This window comes from Myotis lucifugus, unplaced genomic scaffold (assembly GCF_000147115.1).
Source record: "Myotis lucifugus unplaced genomic scaffold, Myoluc2.0 scaffold_234, whole genome shotgun sequence".
In the NCBI taxonomy this organism is placed as follows: Eukaryota; Metazoa; Chordata; class Mammalia; order Chiroptera; family Vespertilionidae; genus Myotis; species Myotis lucifugus.
Window position 1 is genome coordinate 1619877 of NW_005871282.1, and position 22105 is coordinate 1641981.

Here is a 22105-nt window from a genome sequence, read left to right on the forward strand (position 1 = left end):
TCTGTAAGCGAGCAGTGGTGGGTCAATCTGTTTTGTTTTACAATGTGAACGCTATTTGCCTGTTGACAGAGGAGAGAGAAAAAACTGGGTGTTCTCCTCAGAAAAAATCTTCCCTTCCATACACCAATCCCCGGCTCTGAGCTGGTGGCCTCTGCTTGGCTTCATTTCTTTTAAAATAGGTGTCCTCGCCCTAACAGGTTTGGCTTAGTGGATAGAGCGTTGGCCTGTGGACTGAAAGGTCCCAGGTTCGATTCCTGCTAAGGGCATGTACCTTGGTTGCGGTCACATCCCCAGTTGGAGGTGTGCAAGAAGCTGCTGATCGATGTTTCTCTCTCATCGATGTTTCTAACTCTCTAACGGCTCTCCCTTCCTCTCTGTAAAAAATCAATAAAATATATTTTTTTAAAAAAAATAGGTGTCCTCCTGCCCGGCTGGTGTGGCTTAGTGGTTGAGCATCAACCTATGAACCAGGAGGTCACGGTTGGATTCCCCGCCAGGACACATGCCCGGGTTGTGGGCTGGATCCCCAGTGTGGGGCGTGCAGGAGGCAGCCGATCCATGATTCCCTCTCCTCATGGATGTTTCTCTCTCTCTCCCTCTCCCTTCCTCTCTGGCATCAATTGAAAATCATATTTTAAAAGAAAAGGTGTCCTCCCTATGGCAGAAAGGATCAGGGGTGGCCGGATCCTCGGGCCCTACTTGCTCTGCAGCAAGAGAACATTTCTCCTGAGAAAATGCCGGAACAGCAAGGCCCCAGGGAGTATCCTGAGGCTGGAGCCTGGACCCCGTGTCCATGCCAACGCCAACCCCCATGAGAGGACTGTGCTTGTCCGACCAGATTCCCTCCCCTCCGACCCCAGTGCCCAGGGCGGCCTCACTTGCACCAGAGGGAACAGACTATTGGAAGGAGAGGTCCGTTTTGGGGGAGAGATGAGTTGTGCTGGGCCAGCTGCATTGCGGGCTCCCGTGCTTCCCAAATGCTGACTGTGCCGGGAGGTGCTGCGTAACATTTTTGAAAAGATGGAAAGCCCTAAATAACGAAAATGCCGTAACTTCGATGATGGGCTACCACCACGCTGTGTAAGGTAAAGTTCCAGCAGAATGATGTCTCTTCTGGTTTTGTTGTCTGTGGGAAAAAACCTGATTTCACAGAGAACTTGACTCCTGACTTGATGGAGAGGAAATAGGTGTCGCACTCTGGGTCCACACAGCTGGAAAGATGACTTTCATTTCTAGCTCTGAGCAGGGGACACTTTCCACATTAGATCTCCATTAAGCACAAAGCTTTTTTTTTTTCTTCCTCCGGCTCCCTCCCACCTTTTACTAATTGGGCTGAGATTTGGCCACTTGCCTCTTTCACATATAAAGAGGGCGACCAAAATTACCGGAAAATGGTTAATTATGCCCACAATGGGAAAATTATTTCCGTAAGTGCTTCAGAGTGTAAAATCAAGTCCCAAATTTAATCACAATATTATCTCTCTTTAATAGTTATTCAACTATTCAACCTGGAATGTTCATTAGATAAGCCAGCAAGCACAGAGTCAGTATATTCTTTTTGTTGTTTCCAATCCATTGTTAGTGAGGCTAAAAGTCAACCCAAAATTAAAAGTCAAGTTTGGAAGCTTTTATATCTTGATTTGAATTGGATTAGCATGTGATAGTCGTTTGTGACTTTGATTATAATTTTTGCAAACAATGTACTAAAGCTGCAGTTATATAAGCTCAGCACTCAGATGCAGATATACTAACTTGATTGACATCATGTTTGGAAAGACACTGTTATCATTTGCTTTGCTTGACATTTTCATAACTAACTCAACTGACAATAAAAACAATCGTCATTTCTGCAGAATAAAAAAACTCAAGATGTGTATGACCCCTACCTTGAAATGTAGGGTTCATTTTACTTACAATGTTATTGAACGTGAGGCAAATAACTGAAAACATGTGTCAGCTTATCTACATCTCTAAATATTTTAAGGTGACATAATAGTAATAGCTAACATTTACTGAGGTCTAGAAGCGCATGTACATGATTTCATTTAGCCTCTGGCTTAGGGACTGCTTTGCAATGGAGAAAGCTATTTTAACAGAGATTGTTTAACTTGTAAGTATGAAGCTGAGTTGGTGTTAAAAACCGGGAAGTCTAACTCCTATGTGTAACCAGTGCAAACGCTGCCCCTGCTTGGATTGGGTATCACACATTGCTCCTGTCATGCTATTCCATGTCAGCTGGGTGCCATTTACTTATTTCAATGTATCTCTGGGAAAAGGAAAACTGTACCATTAGTCATAGGACAATATTGACAATGTATTTTCTCAGCATGTGCGATTTAATAGTGATCATTGAATTCAGGGGTCTCTTCAAAAATACAACACTTTGTGAAAGTTTCAATGAGAGTTCTAAATTGACTTTTTTAAATTGACTATCACATGTACTTTTATATCCTAGGTCATTCCTAGAGTTTTGATGAGTGAAATGGAATAACCTATTTTGTTGATTACCTTATTGGCTTTCTGCATTGTTGAGTCATTTTTTAACATGTCCTGTGATTTCTGGGACTCTGTAATTTTTAAATTGTTAGCTGGCTTGCTGTCCGTTACATGCAAAAGAGACAAAAAGCCGGTGTGGCCCAAATTCAAATGGTTAGTTTCCAATCCCAGGCGCGCCGGGTCCTTTCGGTGAGGAGCTGGGCTAGGCCCAGAGGAACTGATCAGACTCCATTCCCAGAAGTCTGCGCGGCTGGTGAAGAAGTGTGTCCACGTTCCTAATTCCAGGTTCCGCCGCGGAGAAGGGAGAATGAGACTTCCCCCAATGGCCTTTCAAAAGTGAGAAGAGCTCTAAGACGAGGCAGTGGAGGAAGGGGTGGGACTGAGATGTGGGGTTTTGGGCCTGGATGCCTTTTCCTGGAGTCCAAGGAACAAAGGAACCATCCTCCCGCCAAATGGCCCAGTTTCCATGCCTCAGGCTCCAACGAAACCGATAGCAGGAGCTGGGAAGGCCTCCCGGAGCCAGAACCAACAGCGGCAGGAGCGACTGGGCTTCAGGGCTCTTTGCATTTGGGATTCTCTGAACAAAACTGTTCCTATACTAACCTTTTTTTCTTTTTATATAAATTTTGAACCTTTACCCAAAGCTTAGCGTTATCCTAGCCCCTTGTTTTACAAATGAGACACCAGGGAAGGTAGGGAATGTGTTCAAGCTCATGGGCAGAGCAGTGACAGGCCCAGGACTAACTTCTCGTCTCTAATGTTGGGGACAGCACCCTCCCTAGAATCTCATGAATGGTTCCTATGGACTGTGTTGAAAATGATGAATGAAGCCCCTAAACATAGCATCACTGTCCTCCAACTTGATAACTATTTTCGTTGAGGGCAGAAGCCTTAACGTATATTTCCTTCTATCTCCCTACATAACTTGGTGAAAGTAGAGGCTCAATAAAAAGGGTAAGAGGACTAATGGAATGTCTGGAAGTATTTCTTAATTTAGAATGCATTTGGAAGTGCTGGAACGTGAGATGGCACATACTGACTTTTTGGTACCTTACTTCCTTACCAGAATGGCAAGTTGAAGTTGCCAAGCCATTTGCTAATGGAAGACACATACATACATGCATACATACATCAAATTGAACATTACTAAGAGCAGGAATTAATACAGGAAACTGTGTGAGAAAAAAATATATAAATGTGTTTGATAAATAAAAGATAAATGAAATGTGAAAATTGGATGGTTATGCAAAATAAGTGAATAAGCAACATAGAAATCTATTCTGTACTTTTCAAGCCTTCATCATCTAAATAAATGACTCAGTCCTCTGAGTCGATATGGTTTAGGGGCAAAGCGGCCCAGATTTAGGGTCAGAGGATCTGAGATCTTAGCTTGGGGTCAGCCCTAAGCATCTTGTATGACCTCTGCCAAGTATGTTGGACTTCCTTGGTTCACTCAGTTGAGGTGATCATTGCTGCGAATCACAGAATCCTAGATGAATAAAGATCATAGCATGCGCTAATGATTTCTAGGTATCTATTATGAAATGGGCTTCTATCTATCAGGTAATTTAACACAAAACAATCCGACGCGGTGAGTTACAGAAATTCTAGGCGGTATTGATCGAGCCACGCCCCCACTTTCAGGCCAGGGTGTAGGTTTAATGAGTTTACGTGTTGCAACAAATGGCGTGTGAAGCCATGTTTCTCTGACTCTGGCGTCTGTCTCCTACCAGGAGTGCAAGAGGAAACGAGGTTAAAGCTCACGCTCAGACCGATGAGTTTCAGAGGCAAGTGGCGGTGGGGACAGACTCACTGGGGAACTGATGTGCGTATATGCACAGCCTGGACACGGACAACAGAGTGGTGAAGGCCTGGGAGGGGGGTGCGGGTGGAGGGGGTCAATGGGAAAAAACAAAAAACAAAAACGGGGGGGGGGCATCTATAATACACTCAACAACAAAGATAAATTAAAAAATAAAATAAAAAAGACCAAGGTCACTGCTTGTTTCCTAGTTGGGTAAACCAAGCAGCGAAGGGTTGTGTTCATTTTGTCAAAATCTCACAGCCAGTTGGGGAGGGCGGGCAGGAAACCCTGCCAGCGGGGGGGCTCGCCGGGTGCCAGGGGAGTGTGCTCTCAGAGGAATGACTGCCCAGGTGGGAAGCAGAACGTAAGCCCTTAGGTTTGATGGGAAAGTATAACTTTTCGTAGCTAAGGATTTGTACTCGTTTTCTAGTCCAGCTGTAATAAATCGCCACAAATGCAGTAGCTCCCGACACACAGTGACCGTCTCCCGGCTCCGTGGGCCAGGAGTCCCGTGAGCTTGTCCAGTGTTCAAGGCCCCCAGGCCATAGCCACGGTGCTGGCAAGCTGTGCTCTCTCTGGGGGCTCTGGGAGGGAAGCCTCTTCCGGACTCACTCGGGTTGTTGGCAGAATTCAGTTCCTCTGGGTTGTAGAGCTGAACCCCCGCTCCCCCGCCGGCTGTGAGCTGGAGGGCCACCTTCATCTCCTGGACCTCACCCCCCGGGCCGTCAAGAGGAACGGAATCTAAATTCCTGGGAGTAGAATCCAGGCCACGATCTTTCTTCCTTGATCAAATCCATCCTGTAAGTAACTTGCTCAACACGCACTTTCCGTGCGGCCTCTCTGTAGGGCGGGAGCGAGGGTGTGGTGCGCGTCCCACTCCTGCCATGTGCTCCTGCCTGCGGAGCATCCGCGCTCCACGCCGCTCTCACCGCCGCTGAGCCACTCGCCCTGCACGTCCCAGGCGTTCATTGTGCCTGGAGGCGTTTGCACAACACTTTTCTTCATTTACGCTTGGTAGTTCTTTTTACAACTGGCCAGGACCTAGAGACAGAGGAGCTAGAGTGTCGGGGTGTCAGGAGGCCGGGGAGGTGCTGTCTTCCTATTGTATTTCCCCAAGTTCACAGCCAAGAATTTCCCTGTGTTCACTGAGCATGCAGGCTCCCAGCTCCTCTCCCAGAGGTTTGGGCTCAGGGTCGGGGTGGGGCCCCCCCATGCTCCGGACGTTCTGGTGGCGATGCTGAGGGCGGGGAGCGTGGGCTCCCACTTTGAGGGACACTGGTTCCTGCTGCATCAGTGACTGGGCACCTGCTCACTCCAGAGCCTAAAACATAACCCGAGCTCCAGGCGACAGTGCACAAAAGGGTGCTGAGTCTGAGGCTCCCACGGCAGTGAGAGAGCCGCAGGGAGAGGAAGCCTCTCTATGTTCTGTTTTCTTACCTCTTCGTATCTTCTAAGTGTTAGGGACACCGGGCCAGGCTGGGGGTGGAGATTAAAATCTACACGGGCATCTCTTTCTAAGAAGATTCTGCTGGAAGGAAAGACAGTTCTTCACAAGAATAATTGTAAGACTTCGATTTTGCCACAAAAGAAAAAGACAAGAAGAGCGAGGAGGGGGTAGAAGGCAGTGAGGATGGCGCACTTTGAGTTGTTGGCAGCGGCACCGTCAATGCCACGTGCCGAGTGACAGGAGGCGCCGATTGCCAGGCAGGTGGGGGTGTGGGAGGGAGACGGGGCTGAGTCCGGTTGGGGTTCAGGAGACGTGCAGCGTGTGTCATACACCATCCACGGAGGCGCGTGCAGATAGCAAACGCCTCGCTTCGCTCCCACACCGGTTCAGGACACCTGATGGCATCAGCCGCGCATGGGGAATGCTGGTTAGCCAATTTTATAGAGACCGGATGAATAATGGAGAAGTGATATGGCTTCGGGCCTACAAAAATCAAAGATATTTTGGAAATGGAGGAGTGGAAGATGCAAGTTGTATTTTTTTCCCCTTAATCTTGGATTGAACATATACTTTTAGTATTAGGCTTAGGCAATTCAACTGAAAATAAGACTTATTATAAAGAAAAGGAAATTAATAGTGTACACAAGAATAATAACAATCGGAGGGAAGAAGCAGGCTTGCAAGTCATGTATGCATGTATAGGTTTATATATTTGTGTTTGATAAATCAGTATTGTCACTTCTATTTATAATTTTATGTAGAGTAAAACATGCTTTTACATGGAAATAAGTCAAGAAGACTGGTTAGAATTTGTGATTTCAGCATTAAGATCTGTGAAACGTGTCTTGTGGTGAGATCTATGACAATTTAAAAAAAATGAAACCAGACTAACATTCCATAAAGACCTGAGAGACTAGGATGTTATCTGAGATCTTAAAACAGTCTTTATTTCTCCAAGTTCTTCCTGTGATGAAATAAATCATTTTTATTTTCTGCTGGTGATTCTTTGGGCAAGAGGCACCGCCTGTTTAGAAATAAGCTATTTTTCATCCCATGTGTACAGTAAAGAAGAAATTATTTTGTTTCTAATAGTAGCACCAAATCTCCCAGTTTGTTTAATTTTGAGATGTGAACATAAAATAGTTCTGATGGGAAGCACGGAGCTAGCGGTTAGAAAGAGAAATTGCCAGTAACTGCTGCTCGTACCATTGTGATGACAAAGCCACTTAAGAGTTTAAACTGAGTGTTCTCAGTTTTGATGAAGTACTTTTCCCACCAAACAAACCTAAGCGCACTTGAAAAGAAACCCACAGTAGAGTTAGTCATTCAACTTGACCTCCTCTAGCTAAATACTTCGTCTCTTCTCAAAACTGTGTAAGCGCTACTACATTTCACAAAGAAGTGAACAAGATCTGAATGAGATTTACAATGATTTGTCAACAGCTCTGGGCAGTTACTATCAGATGTATTTCAGGAAAGATAAATTTAGAATAAGGTAAATCCTGGAGAAAGAACCACTTGCTGGCCCAGCCGGCGTGGCTCAGTGGTTGAGTGTCGACCTATGAACAGGAGGTCACGGTTTGATTCCCAATCAGAACACATGCCCAGCTGGTGGGCTCGATTCCCAGTGTGGGGCGTGCAGGAGGCAGCCAATCAATGATTCTCTGTTATCATTGATGTGTCTATCTCTCTCTCCCTCTCCCTTCGTCTCTGAAATCAATAAAAATATATTTTTAAAAATAATAAAATTAAAAAGAGAGAACCACTTGCTGAATGAACATGTTAGAGGCAATATGCAAAGAACCAAGAGCTAAACTGAGGAATACAATTCAGCATGCATCTCCTGATAGCAACTATGGCATTACATCTATACCGATATGGGACTCGATTTCAATGGCCCTTCAGATGTATCTGCATGGCGTCACCTGCACGATGCATCTGTGGTTGCTCTAGAGAACTCTTGGTGAAAGGGGCGATTTCTCCAGAACCACTTACAACCGCCAAGTGTCCCCTGGCGAGGAAATTGGATTGGTCCTCTGTAGAGTAGACGACTCCAGTGAATGGGTCCCCAGGTACAATGGGCAGGTGCTCACCGTGTGTCTGAAAGACTGCCACCCACACTCGCTGCTGCCCCTGAGAAACCCGGGGCCCACCGACCCGCCCCCTTCATTAGGGGTGCTACACGTTTACGCAGCACAAAGCACAGCCTCGTTCCCGGGGGCCCACTCTCCAGCTCGCCGGGACTGGGGAAGGAAAGCTGTGAAAGTGAAATGTCTTGCAAGGATAAATATTTTGTGAGTTGAACAACGTCCTCTTAAAATATCGCAAGTGCCAGAATGATGTAGTCACACCAGGGGATGTTTCACTAGGATACCTTTTGGGACTTTGATCTCGAAGCCCACCAGATAAGCAACAAAAATAACTGTGAGTGTTGGGTGAAATATTTTTCAAATATGTTGGTTTCAGGAAAAACTCCAAACATGTTTTTGAAGCACTTTTCCCTTCAGTTATTAAAGGTAATTTAATACTTACTCATGTGTAAGTCATCAAAGAATTGTTTCATAAAAACCTATCTGATTTCCAAATAGAATAATATTTATTTACATTTATATTTGTATATTTTGGTATTATATATATTTGCTACAGAAAAATATGAAATACTCTTTTAATTTTGGCTTAATTGCTAGGATTTTCAAGTCAGTATAGTAAACTACAGTTTGTTCAATATCCAACCAACCACAGAACTTGAAATCTGAGTAGTTTCAGGACTTTATTGTGTAAGAAACTAAACATACTGCTATAAGAACCCTTCCCCCCGCCCCCCAATTTCTATTGTCAGTACAGATTCCAGCACTACGTAAAGCCTTCTGTAAGGCATTTATGAAAGCATTAGTAAAATAAATGACCATCAATAGTTATGATTAGTGTTCTTGTTTTTAAATTTAGAATCCTAAAGTGCTCTATCAATTCATTTTTTTCATTCATTTATACAACAAATGTAAGTTACCTGCCAGTCACAAAGTATACGAAGGTCAATCAGAAATGGCTTCTGGCGCCCAGCTGGCGTGGCTCAGTGGTGAGCGTCCACCTATGAACCAGGAGGTCACGGTTCGATTCCTGGTCAGGGCACATGCCTGGGTTGTGGGCTCGATCCCCAATGTGGAGCATGTAAGAGGCAACCGATCAATGTTTCTCTCTCATCATTGATGTTTCTATCTCTCTCCCTCCCTTCCTCTCTGAAATCAATAAAAGTGTGTGTGTGTGTTTTTTTTTTAAAAAGCAATGGCTTCTGGCTCTGAGAAACCATACCAGCAAGGGAAAGAGAGATCCACGAAGCTGATGCCACCACATCCCAAACGAAGATTAGACAAAGCAAGTTATTCAAAGGAAGATTAAACTCGAGTTTAATTTTAAAATCTTCTTATCATATTAGAGTTCTTTGAAGTTTACTTGGATAAAATATTCCGTTAGATTTTTCAGTATCCCAGGTATCCTGGATAAATGAAAATTGATGTTTCTCTATCTAATGGAAAAACAACATATATGTGTGACAAATCTCAAATATAATGTAAGCAAGAGACTTTAAAAAATTGGAATAGTTTAATAAAAATATCATTTTCATAGTGGTCTTTGTTTTGAAAATTTCAATTTATCATGGAAATAATTTTGGCCCATTAAAATGATATTAATTACTATCTCACTCAATATTTTAGGTCATGACCCCAGCATTTAAGAAGTTCTTCAAGACAGTGTTGGACATGATCCAAGAGAAAATGTGATTTGAGTCTGGAGACAGCTGTGCATGTAAGTATTAGAAAATTAGATTTTCCTCTGTCAATGTAATAAAAGCTAAAATATCAGCTCATTAATTACTGAATTGTAAAAACTTGATTAATGTTTTCCTGCTGTTACGACATGCATGGTTTTTCATATCTAAAATTAATACAATGTGTCTAATTTTTTTGGTTATATTTTTCTTAAGGTCAGCTAATAAAGCCCAGTATAGCAGAGAGGAGAGAAGCCTTCTGTGGGAGACTGCTACCACTTTTTTATAAACTGCTTCCAGGTGAGTCATCGGTGAAGGGAGCAATGGCATAGATTCTATTTGCTAGTTCCTGGCGCGCTCCCATGGCACCTGATGATAAAACAATACACAGAACATGTGGGCAAGGCTTCTAGGATTCTTACTCTAACCCTTGCCCTATAGTAAAAAGCATGACAGCTTTCCTAACAAAATGAAATCTAAGGTTACACTTCACTGGCAAATAGCCATGGATTGAAAGTTTTTTTTATCTCCTTTGAAAAACATTTTTTACACATTTATCGTCATATTTTATGATGCTACCAGGACAATCTGTACCTCATCAAAAGCTGTCAGGGGAGGTGTCTCGGGCACCTCACAGGGAGTAAGCGTCGCACACTTCACCCCGCAGTGCTGTTAGCTCAGGGTGGTGGTTAGGGACCATTTTTCATTTGTTCAGGATTCTATCCACTATTAGAAATGCTGACCAGAAATGCTTTTGTTTGGTATGTCTATCTTCTGCAACCAAATCTTAATAATGTCCATGACTTAGGGAATTGTGTATTCCCTGGTTAAAAACAAAACAAAACAAAAAAAACACCACAACTGTGAAGAATAATTTCTATAAAATTATAAGGCCATTTCTATAAAATTGTAAGGCCATTTTAATGAAATATGAATGTTGATTCTCAAGAAATTGGCCCAAGAGCAATCTGTCCCTTTAACGTATTGAAAACTCAGAAAATTAAAAATGAGATTAATATTTATAGGAAATAAAGATGAGTTTTATAGTAAATATGCCATCAAAAGTGGTGCTTTATGTTTACTTTGATACTTTAATTATTTTATCCCAATTTTGGTGAAGGGAAAGAAAACAAGATGTTTTCTAATTACTAAAAATGTATATGCCAGAAGCTTCCCTGTGTGTAATACTAATTAAATTAAATTAAAATGTATTTAATTAAGCTCATTAGTATTTTAAGCCACAATGCTCTTAACTTTGTAATACATAAGACTATTCCTCAAGTCCTTAAAGTAAAGTTATTGTCATTTGAAAGAAATTTTCTGCTGAGAACCAGGTATATGTATTTCATAAATGTTGATGAATTATATTGTTTTCATTCTCTATTGCAGTTTGATTTGTATCACATACATATTTTATTGGGGCCTTGATGATGGAGAAAAGGCGTGTGCGGTGTTTCCTGTACCTCCTGCCTTTCCTCATGGTGAGCATACTTTTTCTGATACATCCGCCTCGCTATGATTATTGCTTTTCTAACTGCCCATACACCTATCGCTGACAAAGATGCATCGCCACAAAAGGACATGCCATGATCCGATGCACAAACCAAGGACATGTTTACACCCGGTCAGCACAGCAACGACGTACCTCCCCTCCGTGTGCACTTCAAGGCCTTTGTCCCGGAGCAGGGACGGTGGGACGGTGGCGTAGTTGGGTGGGGACATGTCAGAGTGAGACAAGCGCATGGACACGACCATGCGAGACCCCAGAGGAAAGTGCTGCTCAGTTTGAAAACAAGCACAGGATGGCTCACAGCCGAAAACAAGCACAGGATGGCTCACAGCCCGCCGCGCGCAGTAGGTCAGCTACTTCAGCCGGGCCTGTGGGGTCTGAGACAGCAGATCCCAACCTGCTGGTCTTCCTCCCATTCTGCCAGCTGATTGGCTTACGTCGATTAAAACGCCATTGGGAATCGTGCGCTGGGTTTTGAGTTCACGTCCTCACCCTCTCATTCAGATAAGCATTGTGCCGTGTCCGGGCAGGCCGGCTGCCAGCGCGGGGCAGGCGTGTACACGAGTGTGTGCAGTGGCTCGGCCGTCTCCGCAGGGGATGCGGGGCTGGGAGGGGAGGGTGGACCAGGGGGGACGAAAAAGCAACTGCTACCCTGGACGGCCATGGGCCCCACACATTGAATGTTATGTTTCTTTTTTAAAAATATATTTTTATTGACTTTAGAGAAGAAGGGAGAGGGAGGGAGAGATAAAAACATCAATGATGCGAGAGAATCATTGATCAGCTGCCTCCTGCACGCCCCACACTGGGGATCGAGCCCGCAACCCGGGCCTGTGCCCTTGACCGAGAATCAAACCTGGGACCCTTCAGTCCGCAGGCCAACGCTCTATCCACTGAGCCAGACCAGCCAGGGCAGATTTTATGTTTCTTTACAGCAATATTTTGCTTATGTTTCTCTCTGTCACACATTAAAAGCTGACCGTATTAATTGGAATTTTTCTTGCAAAGATTCCAATGGAGCCCCCGAGACAGAAAGCCATGCCCGTGGGAAGGTGCAGTCCCCACCCCAGCCCGGCCCGGCGTGTCTCCCGCTAGAACGTGGCCGGGCTCCCAGCTCACGCTCCGATGAGAAGCTGGGGGACATGATCTCCTCCCGTCCTGTGCCAGCAAATACTTTGCCTGTGGTTTTCCAAGCAAACCCCACAAAGACGCAAACAAAGAAACTCAACAAAAACACAGAAAACTGAACCTGAAGGAAAGCAAGGCCGCATTCCTGTCCGCATGAGCGTTGGAAAACACTCCCAGGCCAGGAGCGGTGGGCACCCTGCCCTGCTCACATGCCATCGCGGGAAACGGACCAGGACTCAGGACCCGGGACCGGCTTCAGTCCCACCGCCACCGAGCGTGGCCAAGAGCTGCCCACGCCAGCGCTGGGCTGGCAGAGGCGTCCCTCACGGATTACCAACTGGATCTTCGAGATTTAAGGAACTGTGACCATTTCTCAGACAGTGTGTGCAAACCTGAGCTTTTATTTACTTTTTAATATATTGTCATTAATTTCAGAGAGGAAGGGAGATGGAGGAGAGATGGAAACATCAATGATGAGAGAGAATCATTGATCAGCTGCTTCCTGCACACCCCCTACTGGGGATCACGCCAGAAACCCAGGCATGTGCCCTTGACCGGAATCGAACCCAGGACCTTTCAGTCTGCAGGCCAACACTCTATCCACTGAGCCAAACCAGCTAGGATTGAGCTTTTATTTTAAGTAAGGATAAAAATGATGCTGGTTCTATGCAACTCTATAAACTTCCTGAGAGCAGGAGAACCATTATGCGTTTTCTCGATGTTGTAATGCGTTTCCATTTCTACTCATGCAGCGAGCCTGCTGCCTGCGTGTTTACTAGGAAACTGAGACGAGTCGGAGGCTGGGAGCGGTCCTGTTCAGTGGTGGCCATCGATGGGGAGGCGGGGGCGCCACACCCAGGGAGTGTGACTGTTCCGACCTCCCTGAACTCAACCTCCTGCGAGAAAACAGAAACACCAAGAACCAGGGCACAGAAGAAGAGAAGAATACGTGCTTATGGAAATAGTCGACACAAATAATGCAAAATGGAGCATGAGGCTGCCAGTCTGAGAAAGACAAGCATCACATGATCTCACTTACGTGTGGGACCTAATGAACAAAACAAATTGACCAACAAAATCAGACCTGAAGCAGGGGGGCGTGGAGCAGGCGGACGTGCCTCGATGTGGGGGTGGGCGGACGAGGAGAGATCAACCAAAGAACTAATACACGTATATGCACGGCCCATGGACACGGGCAATAGGGGGGTGAAGACCTGGGGGGGGTGGTGGTAGGGGCTCGGCAGAGGGGGATAAAGGGGGGGAACTGGAAACATCTGTAATACCATCAACAATAAAAATTTAAAAATCTGTATTTTAAAAAAAGAAATAAGGTTGAAGAGAGGTTATACGGATTTTACATTACAAAACAAGGAGAAAAAGTCATGCAAACATTAACATGGAAGTGAGGCTTGACATGGTCCTACCAAACTGGAAGAACATGAATACAGACCTTCTCTAAAAGCTTCGTTGATGTGCACGGAATAAAAACGCTATTTACAAACGTCACAAACGAGCTTGTCACGATTTTGATGATCGAAACAGAATTATAAAAACGACAATTCTGAGTATTGTCGGGGCCACAGACGCCCCTCTGTCACCGGGGACCATGTGACCTTCGTTTACAGAAGACAGCAGAGGCCCGGCTGGGGCGGACCCTCTGGCCTGCGCTCAGGGAGCAGGTGGGAAGGGGCAGGGGGTGCCCGCGGCCCTGTCTGCACCCACAGCGCGTCCTGGATCAACCCCGCAGGACTCGACGGCCAGGCACAGACTACTCTGCCCTGGACCCGCCTTGTCCATCACTTGAAATAGGACACGACACAGGAGACATCCACTGTGGAAACGGGCAGATGCGACCGAGCAGGGACTCCCCCCACGGCCAGCTGACCAAGCTCCGCCCTGACTGTTTCCCGCCGGAACCCACTGCCTACGATCGACACTTGCACGATTCTGAAATTTTCTTTTTAATTCCTTAGATTCCTGTCGCAGCAGAACCAGAACAGAGCCATAATGAATCTAGGAAGTTGAGTGTTACCAGAAATAAAATTATGACGGCTCAATATGAATGTTACCAGAAAATTATACAAGACCCCGTTCAACACACTGAAGGTAAACATGACTGTTTAATTTTCGATGCTCTGATATATTTCTAAGAGAAAACCACCGCATTCCTTCATACGGGGGTCGCAGGCCCCCTACTAAAAACGGCTGAGTTGCTAATTTTTCTGGTATCTGAACAGTTTTAATTACTTTATGAAGAACACTTTGTGACATAATTTCTCTCTCCTACAAAATTCTAATCAGAATATGTGCAACAGGGATATTGTTAGTAGCAATTATTATGGTACAAAAATATTTAAAATATCCAAGTAAGTATGTGTTTTGAATTAAATAAGTGACAGTTGATCTTCAGTTTATGTAATTATGTTTTTAACGAGCTGCTGGATCAGAGTTTGCATAATGAAATGAGGAACGATTTTTTTTTCTATAATTTATGCTTTGAATAGTACATTTGGTCGCAAAGTTAATGAAGTGTAAGTGCTTCTGCTCCCATTGTCAGCCTTCAGATATGTCTGAGGCATTTACTGAGCGTCTCCTAAATGCCTTATTGGCCCCAATTCTGAAGAAGTAAAGATGAGTAACACCGGTGGAGTGGCCAGACTTAGCAAAATAATAATAATAATAATAATAATAATAATAATAATAATAATAGAAAATAACACCTGTATTTTATCTGGCAGCCTTAACAACATGGTTTTCTTCAAATATAAAATGCAAACTCACAATACAACAAAGCAAAAGACTTTAGCTATTCCTAGATTTTTAAACTATCAGTGGAAACAAAGATCTTAAAATGTTTTGAAATATTTGATATATTTATATATTATTTATATATTTATATAAATAAAGTGTTAAACGTAGGTTGTTATTAATATCTGTAACTGTTGAGATGTACTCGCTTGTGAGAAAGAGAAAAAAAGTGTGTTTTTTGACATTGGTCAACTTTTAAAATTTTAATATATAAGTAAACAACGTAATTTGTTTATCTTTGGAGAAGTACTTGGGTACCTCTGCTTGAACATTCTTATTAGAAGGTATTTATCCAGTTAAAAAATATCTTTAAAATAAGTCAGACAGCCCTGACCAGTTTGGCTCAGTAGCTAGAGCGTCGGCCTGTGGACTGAAGAGTCCCAGGTTCGATTCCGGTCAAGGGCATGTACCTTGGTTGCGGGCACATCCCCAGTGGGGGGTGTGCACGAGGCAGCTGATGGATGTTTCTCTCTCATGGATGTTTCTAACTCTCTATCCCTCTCCCTTCCTCTCTGTAAAAAAAAATCAATAAAATATATTTTAAAAAAATAAAATAAGTCAGACAATGGCAAATGATCTGATATTAGGTCAATAGGAGTTGAATGATCAAGCATTGAACTATTTGTGTACAAATTCAGACATGTCTCATTTTAATTTGGAAGTCAGTTATTCTAATCATGATGGTGAAGTAATCCCTGCACGCTCAGGCGCCCATGGGGACGTCCCGGTCAGCGATGACCAGCAGGTGTGAAGGGTGCCATGTGGCCTGGGCCCCTGGGTTGGTGTGAGTGCACTCTGTGCTGTGGGCACAATGACAGAGTCACCCAGGGATGCATCGCTCAGACCGTGCCTGGCTACAGGCTGTACGTGAGTCTTCACCGTCAGTAGACAGCCTGTGCCCCATGTCAGTGTGGACCCACCACCAAGACTACGGGTAGCCCTAGCCGGTGTGGCTCAATGGATAGAGCGTCGGCCTGTGGACTGAAGGGTCCCAGGTTTGATTCACGGTCAAGGGCACATGACTGGGTTGCCAGCTCGATCCCCAGTAGGGGGAGGCAGCCGATCCATGATTCTCTCTCATCACTGCTGTTTCTATCTCTCTCCCTCTCCCTTCCTCTCTGAGATCAATAAGTATATGTATATTTTAAAAGTCTGTCCTCATGGACACCTGCTGGAGTTGGTCATTCCCGCCTTCCTCTAACCCCCCCCCCCCCAGGCATGTACTGCAACCGGACCTGGGACGGCTGGCTGTGCTGGAACTACGTGCTGGCGGGCACCGAGTCAGTGCAGCACTGCCCGGACTACTTCCAGGACTTCGACCCCTCAGGTAACGGTGCCACTGGTACGCCCTCCCCTGGACACCCTGTCAGTAAACCTGAGGCTCATGAGATTGTTCTCCTTTTCCCTTTTTCATTTTAAAGAAAAGGTTACAAAGATCTGTGACCAGGACGGACACTGGTTTAGACACCCAGACAGCAACAGAACCTGGACCGACTACACCCGGTGCAACACCAACACGCACGAGCGCTTGCAGGTAGGTCGTCCTTGTGTGAAGGGAATTGGATCTGCACTCGCTACCACACAGCGTTACCAAAAGGCACGTTGGAGAAAGCTAGCCAGCGCCCGGCCTCTGGGAAGCCTGTCCGCCGTGGCCTGGAGAAGAGCAGTAGGAAGACGATCTGTAGGAATAACGCCCGTCGAACCTGCATCGCGCTGAGGACGCCGCTCTGCAGGGTCGGTGTGTTACACGACCGCATGCAGGCCCGAGCTGCCAGCTCTCCAGAGAGCACGCACGAGGACATGGAAGGGAAGCTTTGTGGTGGCGGTGGATTTCTAGAATGCCACGGAGAGATCGGCCTCGAGCGGACTAGGCCATCCAGCGGTGACAACAGTCCTCTGTCCCTTCTGACCGGCCAGTAGGGCCCTCCCCCTGCTCCTGCTTTTCACACCATCCAGTGAGTCCAGGTCATCAGTGTCTGTCACGGAATCAAGCTTTGGTGGTGCCTGGTCCATCTGCAGGTGTGTGTATGGAGAGAAAGGGACCGTTGTCCCAGTGATGGACACTGAGTCCTGCTATGACTTCCGTCCAGGCACCTGACCAGCTGGGTGACCTGCAGTGAGCCATAACCTCTCCTGGCCTCCATGTAATAAGCAGGGATCACAATAAACCCACCCTCGGGGTTTCCGAAGGATGGACTGGCCACACGGAAACACTCGGGAAGGAAAGGAGCCTGTAGGACAGCCCTGACAGCCGCCCGCCATCTTTATCGTTATAAGTCATCTCTCCTTTGCTTGTGCAGAGAAGAATTTGAAGAAAATTTTTAAAATGCACAATAAAACGGTACGTTACAAATAAATGAATTACAGACAGATCACCAAAGAGAACATGTCAAGACCAGGAGGACGTTAGAAGGGACTTGTGCAGATCCTACGTTACGTCTTGAAGTGCGTCTCTGCCTCAGTCTTGTCAGAGAACAGAAGCCCAGTGGGGAAGGAACGCCTCCTACGACATCCACTTAAAGAACAAGACGGAAGTCACCAAATAGCATTGGTTTCAGGTGCACAGAGAGAGAGGCGAACACTGGCCCTGTCCTCCAAGATGGAAAATGCTGGTTTCACCTGGTACACAACCTCGACAATAACAGTATCCCTGCGTCTACTTAATATAGGGCAGTGGTTCTCAACCTTCCTAATGCCGCGACCTTTTAATACAGTTCCTCATGTTGTGACCCAACCATAAAATTATTTTCGTTGCTACTTCATCACTGTAATGTTGCTACTGTTATGAATCGTAATGTAAATATCTGATATGCAGGATGTATTTTCATTGTTACAAATTGAACATAATGAAAGCATAGTGATTAATCAGAAAAACAATCTGTAATTATAGATGTGTTTTCCGATGGTCTTAGGTGACCCCCATGAAAGGGTCGTTCGACCCCCAAAGGGGTCTCGACCCACAGGTTGAGAACCGCTGATATAGGACGTCTAATTCTTAAATACGAAGGGCATACGAGTGATAAATGTCGATGTCACTGGATAAATTGCGTAAATACCCCTCATTCCAGATGTGTTCAGGCATTTGTTGGTTTGCAGGCTAAATGAGAAGGCCACAGATCACATGTTTGTGAACATATAGTGCATCCATTGAATTTGATCTTCTACACGTGTGGGATTGTGGGATTGACATAAGCCTTACATTTCTTTTTATTATAAATTACAGACGGCGCTGAATTTGTTCTACCTGGCTATAATTGGACATGGATTATCTATTGCATCGTTGCTCATCTCACTTGGCATATTCTTTTATTTCAAGTAAGTACATGTAACATAGTGTTAAATTTACCAGTTGTCTTTGGTGAATGTCGTGCCATGTAGCTGGCATGTTATGTGCCGATAAAATATGTGAAATGTAGATGATTCATAATGTTTCAAATAAATTGGATGTTTGAAATAACTTGAAATATAATATGTCGACTTTACCTTAAATTCCAACTTTACAAAATTAGTGGAAATATGAGAATGAAGTCATATAAGAATGAAGTCGTATGTGACTGTTTCCAGCTGTTTGGAAAATGTCGCATACTATAGGCCGTCTTAGTTGAATTTTCAGCTTATTGGTCAATTTTAATATCAGGATACATGGTACATTATAGGAACTGATATTTTGTGTGAATGATAGCAGTAGCATTTAATATGTATTATTAAAAATAATAATATCAATGCAGTATGGTTTGTTTTTTATGTAGGGGATCATTATTGAAATGATTAAATTATACATTGAATTTTACTTGAAATAACAGTTATTTGGGGGAGAGGGAGACTCAGCTCCAGTTTCTTGATACAACAAGTGATTTTTGTAATTAATAGGAAAGTAAATTCCCAAACACATATATATTATTTTATGCATTAACATGGTCTTCATAATTTTGATCACCACCAGTAACTATAGAATTCTATGTGAAGAGTGAGGAGCTATATGTCACTGCATCTTCCTCACTAGTGTCATTATGATACAACCTGCAGACTCATATCTCATTTTAAAAGGGAGGCCAGAAATTCCATCTTTCCCCCAAATATTTCTCTCATGTTTCACATGTTAATAGGCCTATTTTTTCAAAGAGCAATTTCTAAAAAAAATCAAGAGCGCTATATGCAGTAAGTACCTGTATCTCTGTGCTAAATTCCATGCTTTAAAAACAAAAAGATGGCTAGCACGCTACAGAGGCAAAACTGAATTAAACCCAATGAGTGTCTTGCTGATGTATGAAATTAAAATGAAAGTGTTCAAGTGATTACATTGCTTATACTTAAAGTTCATACTGAATGGACAACTAACTGTTCATTCACTATGGTGACCTAAAAAACAAGCCCTGTAATGGCGAATTAGCATAACAGGAGTGGACTCAATTTCAGGCGCCACTCAGTTCTAATGGGTATGCCATGCAGTGATATAAAGCGTGGAATTCACTCTGATCTTGCCATCGCCATTTAACTGATGGCGTGGACTCATCCTGATTCCGATTTTTAGAAGCTTCAGTCTCTTTACAAATGGTCATAACACTGTTTAAAATACGGAGCAAAGACGACACAGATGGTAGCTGGCATACAGGAATCTGTCAATACCTGGTGGGCAGACTGGACCATTAGGTTATCATTAGACTCTAGCAATCAAGATGGCCCTGATCGCAGGCTAGGTCTAGGGACCCCACCCTCGCACGATTTCAAGCGCTGGGCCTCTAGTGGTTAAGTAATGAACAAAAAATGTTACAAACCAATTTAGTAGTATATTTATATCAGAAAGCAAGCTAGTCAAAAATAATAAAAACTATTTTTATGCCCACAAGATTCCATACAGCTTATTCAGTACTTGAATCATATTAAAGAATCACAGTCTTTGATGTTAAGACACTTCTAATGTCTACTCCCCAGAGCTGTCTACTCAAGCAGCACAAGCCACTACTACAAACAGCCACCCACCAGTGGGAAGTCACGCAAAGAAAGTCCCAACGTTAGCGTGGTCGGAGCAGGAGGGGCCACTGCTTGGCTTCTGTGTGCACCCCATGGCTTCGCACAGGACTTTGCACATAGTAGGCAATACGTTTTAATGAGTTTTTAATAAGTCTTTCCATAAATCTTAATCAATTTTTGAGAAATGAAGACATGAATGGACTTGGAAGCTTATTTGTACGACTGACTTTCCCATGACTTCTCGTGACCTTGGACAAGTCCCTTGCGTCTGTCCGGTCGGTCTGTCTCCATCAGCACTAGGACTCCCTAAAATTCTCATCTGCAGAAGCATCTGTGCGACACAACGGGAGAGGCTGCGGCTAGATTAAAGGGAGGCCGCGGCCACCTAGGAAAAGGCCAGCTTGGGTGGTTCATGAAGCATGTTCATATGTCAAGAGCAATAAAAAGTTTAGTTTTCTTCCAACTAATTCCTAGAGGAGCTGGTGGTTCACATAAAATCGCTGTGTGTGAAACAGAAAACCTGTCACCAGCTCCTTTCTGCTCCTCCCCCAGTTCTCCGTCCTGCGCCGTGCTGGCCTCGCCTTTGGTCCAGGTATCACTTTTTCCCCATTTGTTAATGGAGGGTCATTGATCCATCCTAATCAGAACCAGGAGCCACACACAGAGTTGGTTGAGGATACGGCTCATGTTTCCTTTAGAGAAAGGAACACACACTCCTCATCCACGCTTTAAATTAGAAACAGAACATGAAACACTCGTTCCCAGATATACTTCAGTTTAATATTACAGCCCATTAAAGGAAGAGGCAGCGCGGAGATGAAACGAAAGGGAGGGGACCAGAGAGACAGACCTTCGGGGCCTGCCAAGTCCTGAGAGACAATGACTCCAGCGCATAATGATCCTTGGAAAAACAAAACAGAACCCTTTGGATGAGAAAAGAAAACAAATAAACTTTACCGGAATTGGCTATAAATTATTCTTTAATCGCTGTTTAAAATCTGAGAGCATAGCCCATCTTGCTCTCTCTTTCAGCGGGCTCCGTCTCCTCGCACAGGCGAGGGCGTGCGCAACATCTGACCTGTGTGAGGAGAGCGGTTCTGTTACTCACCAGCTTCATTTTGCTGGCATTTCGGGCTCGGATACCAAACAATTCGAAAGCCAAGTTGCATATTTACAACGATATCGGCAATGATATCGTTTCTGGCTGGTCGAGAAAAGTTCCTAAATGAAACTCAGCAAAAAAAATAAAATAAAAAATAAGCTGCATCCAATTAGGAGGCCCAAGTTTTCTTAATGTAATAAAATAACCCTTCGATGCTTATCTATTTTTTTTTTCAGGACAAGTGATCCAAACTCTCCCCTTTTTTCTTAGATCTTATCTGAATATAGTCCATCAATATTGCGAACTTTGTTCTCATTTCCAGTGTCTTCATTTAGCTCTTGAACTAGAACAATTACAGTTTTCTTCTTGAAACTGTTCATGATTCAATCTCTAAATCCATTTTAAGGAAAGCTGACTATTTAAAGAAATTCTGCATTGAAACCTAGAAAACAATCTTACTCTATAGATTACGCCAGGATGGCCCTGTTTTGGCAAATCAGAACTTTCACAAGTTTGGTGTGTTTTTTTTTTAAATCTGGCAAATTGGCCCCGTCAGAGGTTGGAGAGGCCGAGTTCAGAAGTAGTCACCGTGGCCCCAGAGTGACACTCCCAGGCCTTTGCAGACCAGCCCTGCACCCTCAGCTCCCGTGGTACCTTCCGTTCCTGTAAAGTGTGCTGTGCACCCGGTGCTGAGAGCATTCCTGTTCTGTTGCACGGTTTCCTCCAGCTTAACACTGGATATTACTTAATTAACCATATTTTTCCATGTATTATTTTATCAGATTACACTTATTAGGTCTTTTTCCAAATTTATGAATGTTAATCAATGTGCTGAAAAATCCATCTCCTTCTAACGGGGCCGGGTGAGGGCTGGAATATTCCTACTCGTAGCGCAAGTCTCCATTGGAAAGCTCTGTAAATGCGTCCATGGTCATCGCGTAAGGAAAGCGCTGCCTTTCCACATTAGAGCATCAGATTCGAGCGAGGGCAGAGCGGTGCAAGAAGTCATGGTCGCTCCGGCCGCTGCGGCTCAGTTGGCTGGGCATCGTCCCAGGCGCCCAAAGGCTGCTGGT

The 22105-nt window shown here is 44.3% G+C and overlaps 1 protein-coding gene across 1 annotated transcript in view; it reads left to right on the top strand.

The window, feature by feature from the left end:
• The window catches only part of CALCRL (calcitonin receptor like receptor), a 67465-nt gene that overhangs the window by 25856 nt on the left and 19504 nt on the right, over window positions 1–22105 (top strand). Inside the window, exons 2-8 of the mRNA XM_006098397.3 lie at window positions 9461–9551; window positions 9730–9813; window positions 10903–10994; window positions 14125–14257; window positions 16176–16286; window positions 16381–16493; window positions 18183–18274. Coding sequence (XP_006098459.1) covers window positions 10941–10994; window positions 14125–14257; window positions 16176–16286; window positions 16381–16493; window positions 18183–18274 — 503 coding nt within the window. The 5' untranslated portion in view covers window positions 9461–9551; window positions 9730–9813; window positions 10903–10940. The remainder of the gene's footprint in view (window positions 1–9460; window positions 9552–9729; window positions 9814–10902; window positions 10995–14124; window positions 14258–16175; window positions 16287–16380; window positions 16494–18182; window positions 18275–22105) is intronic.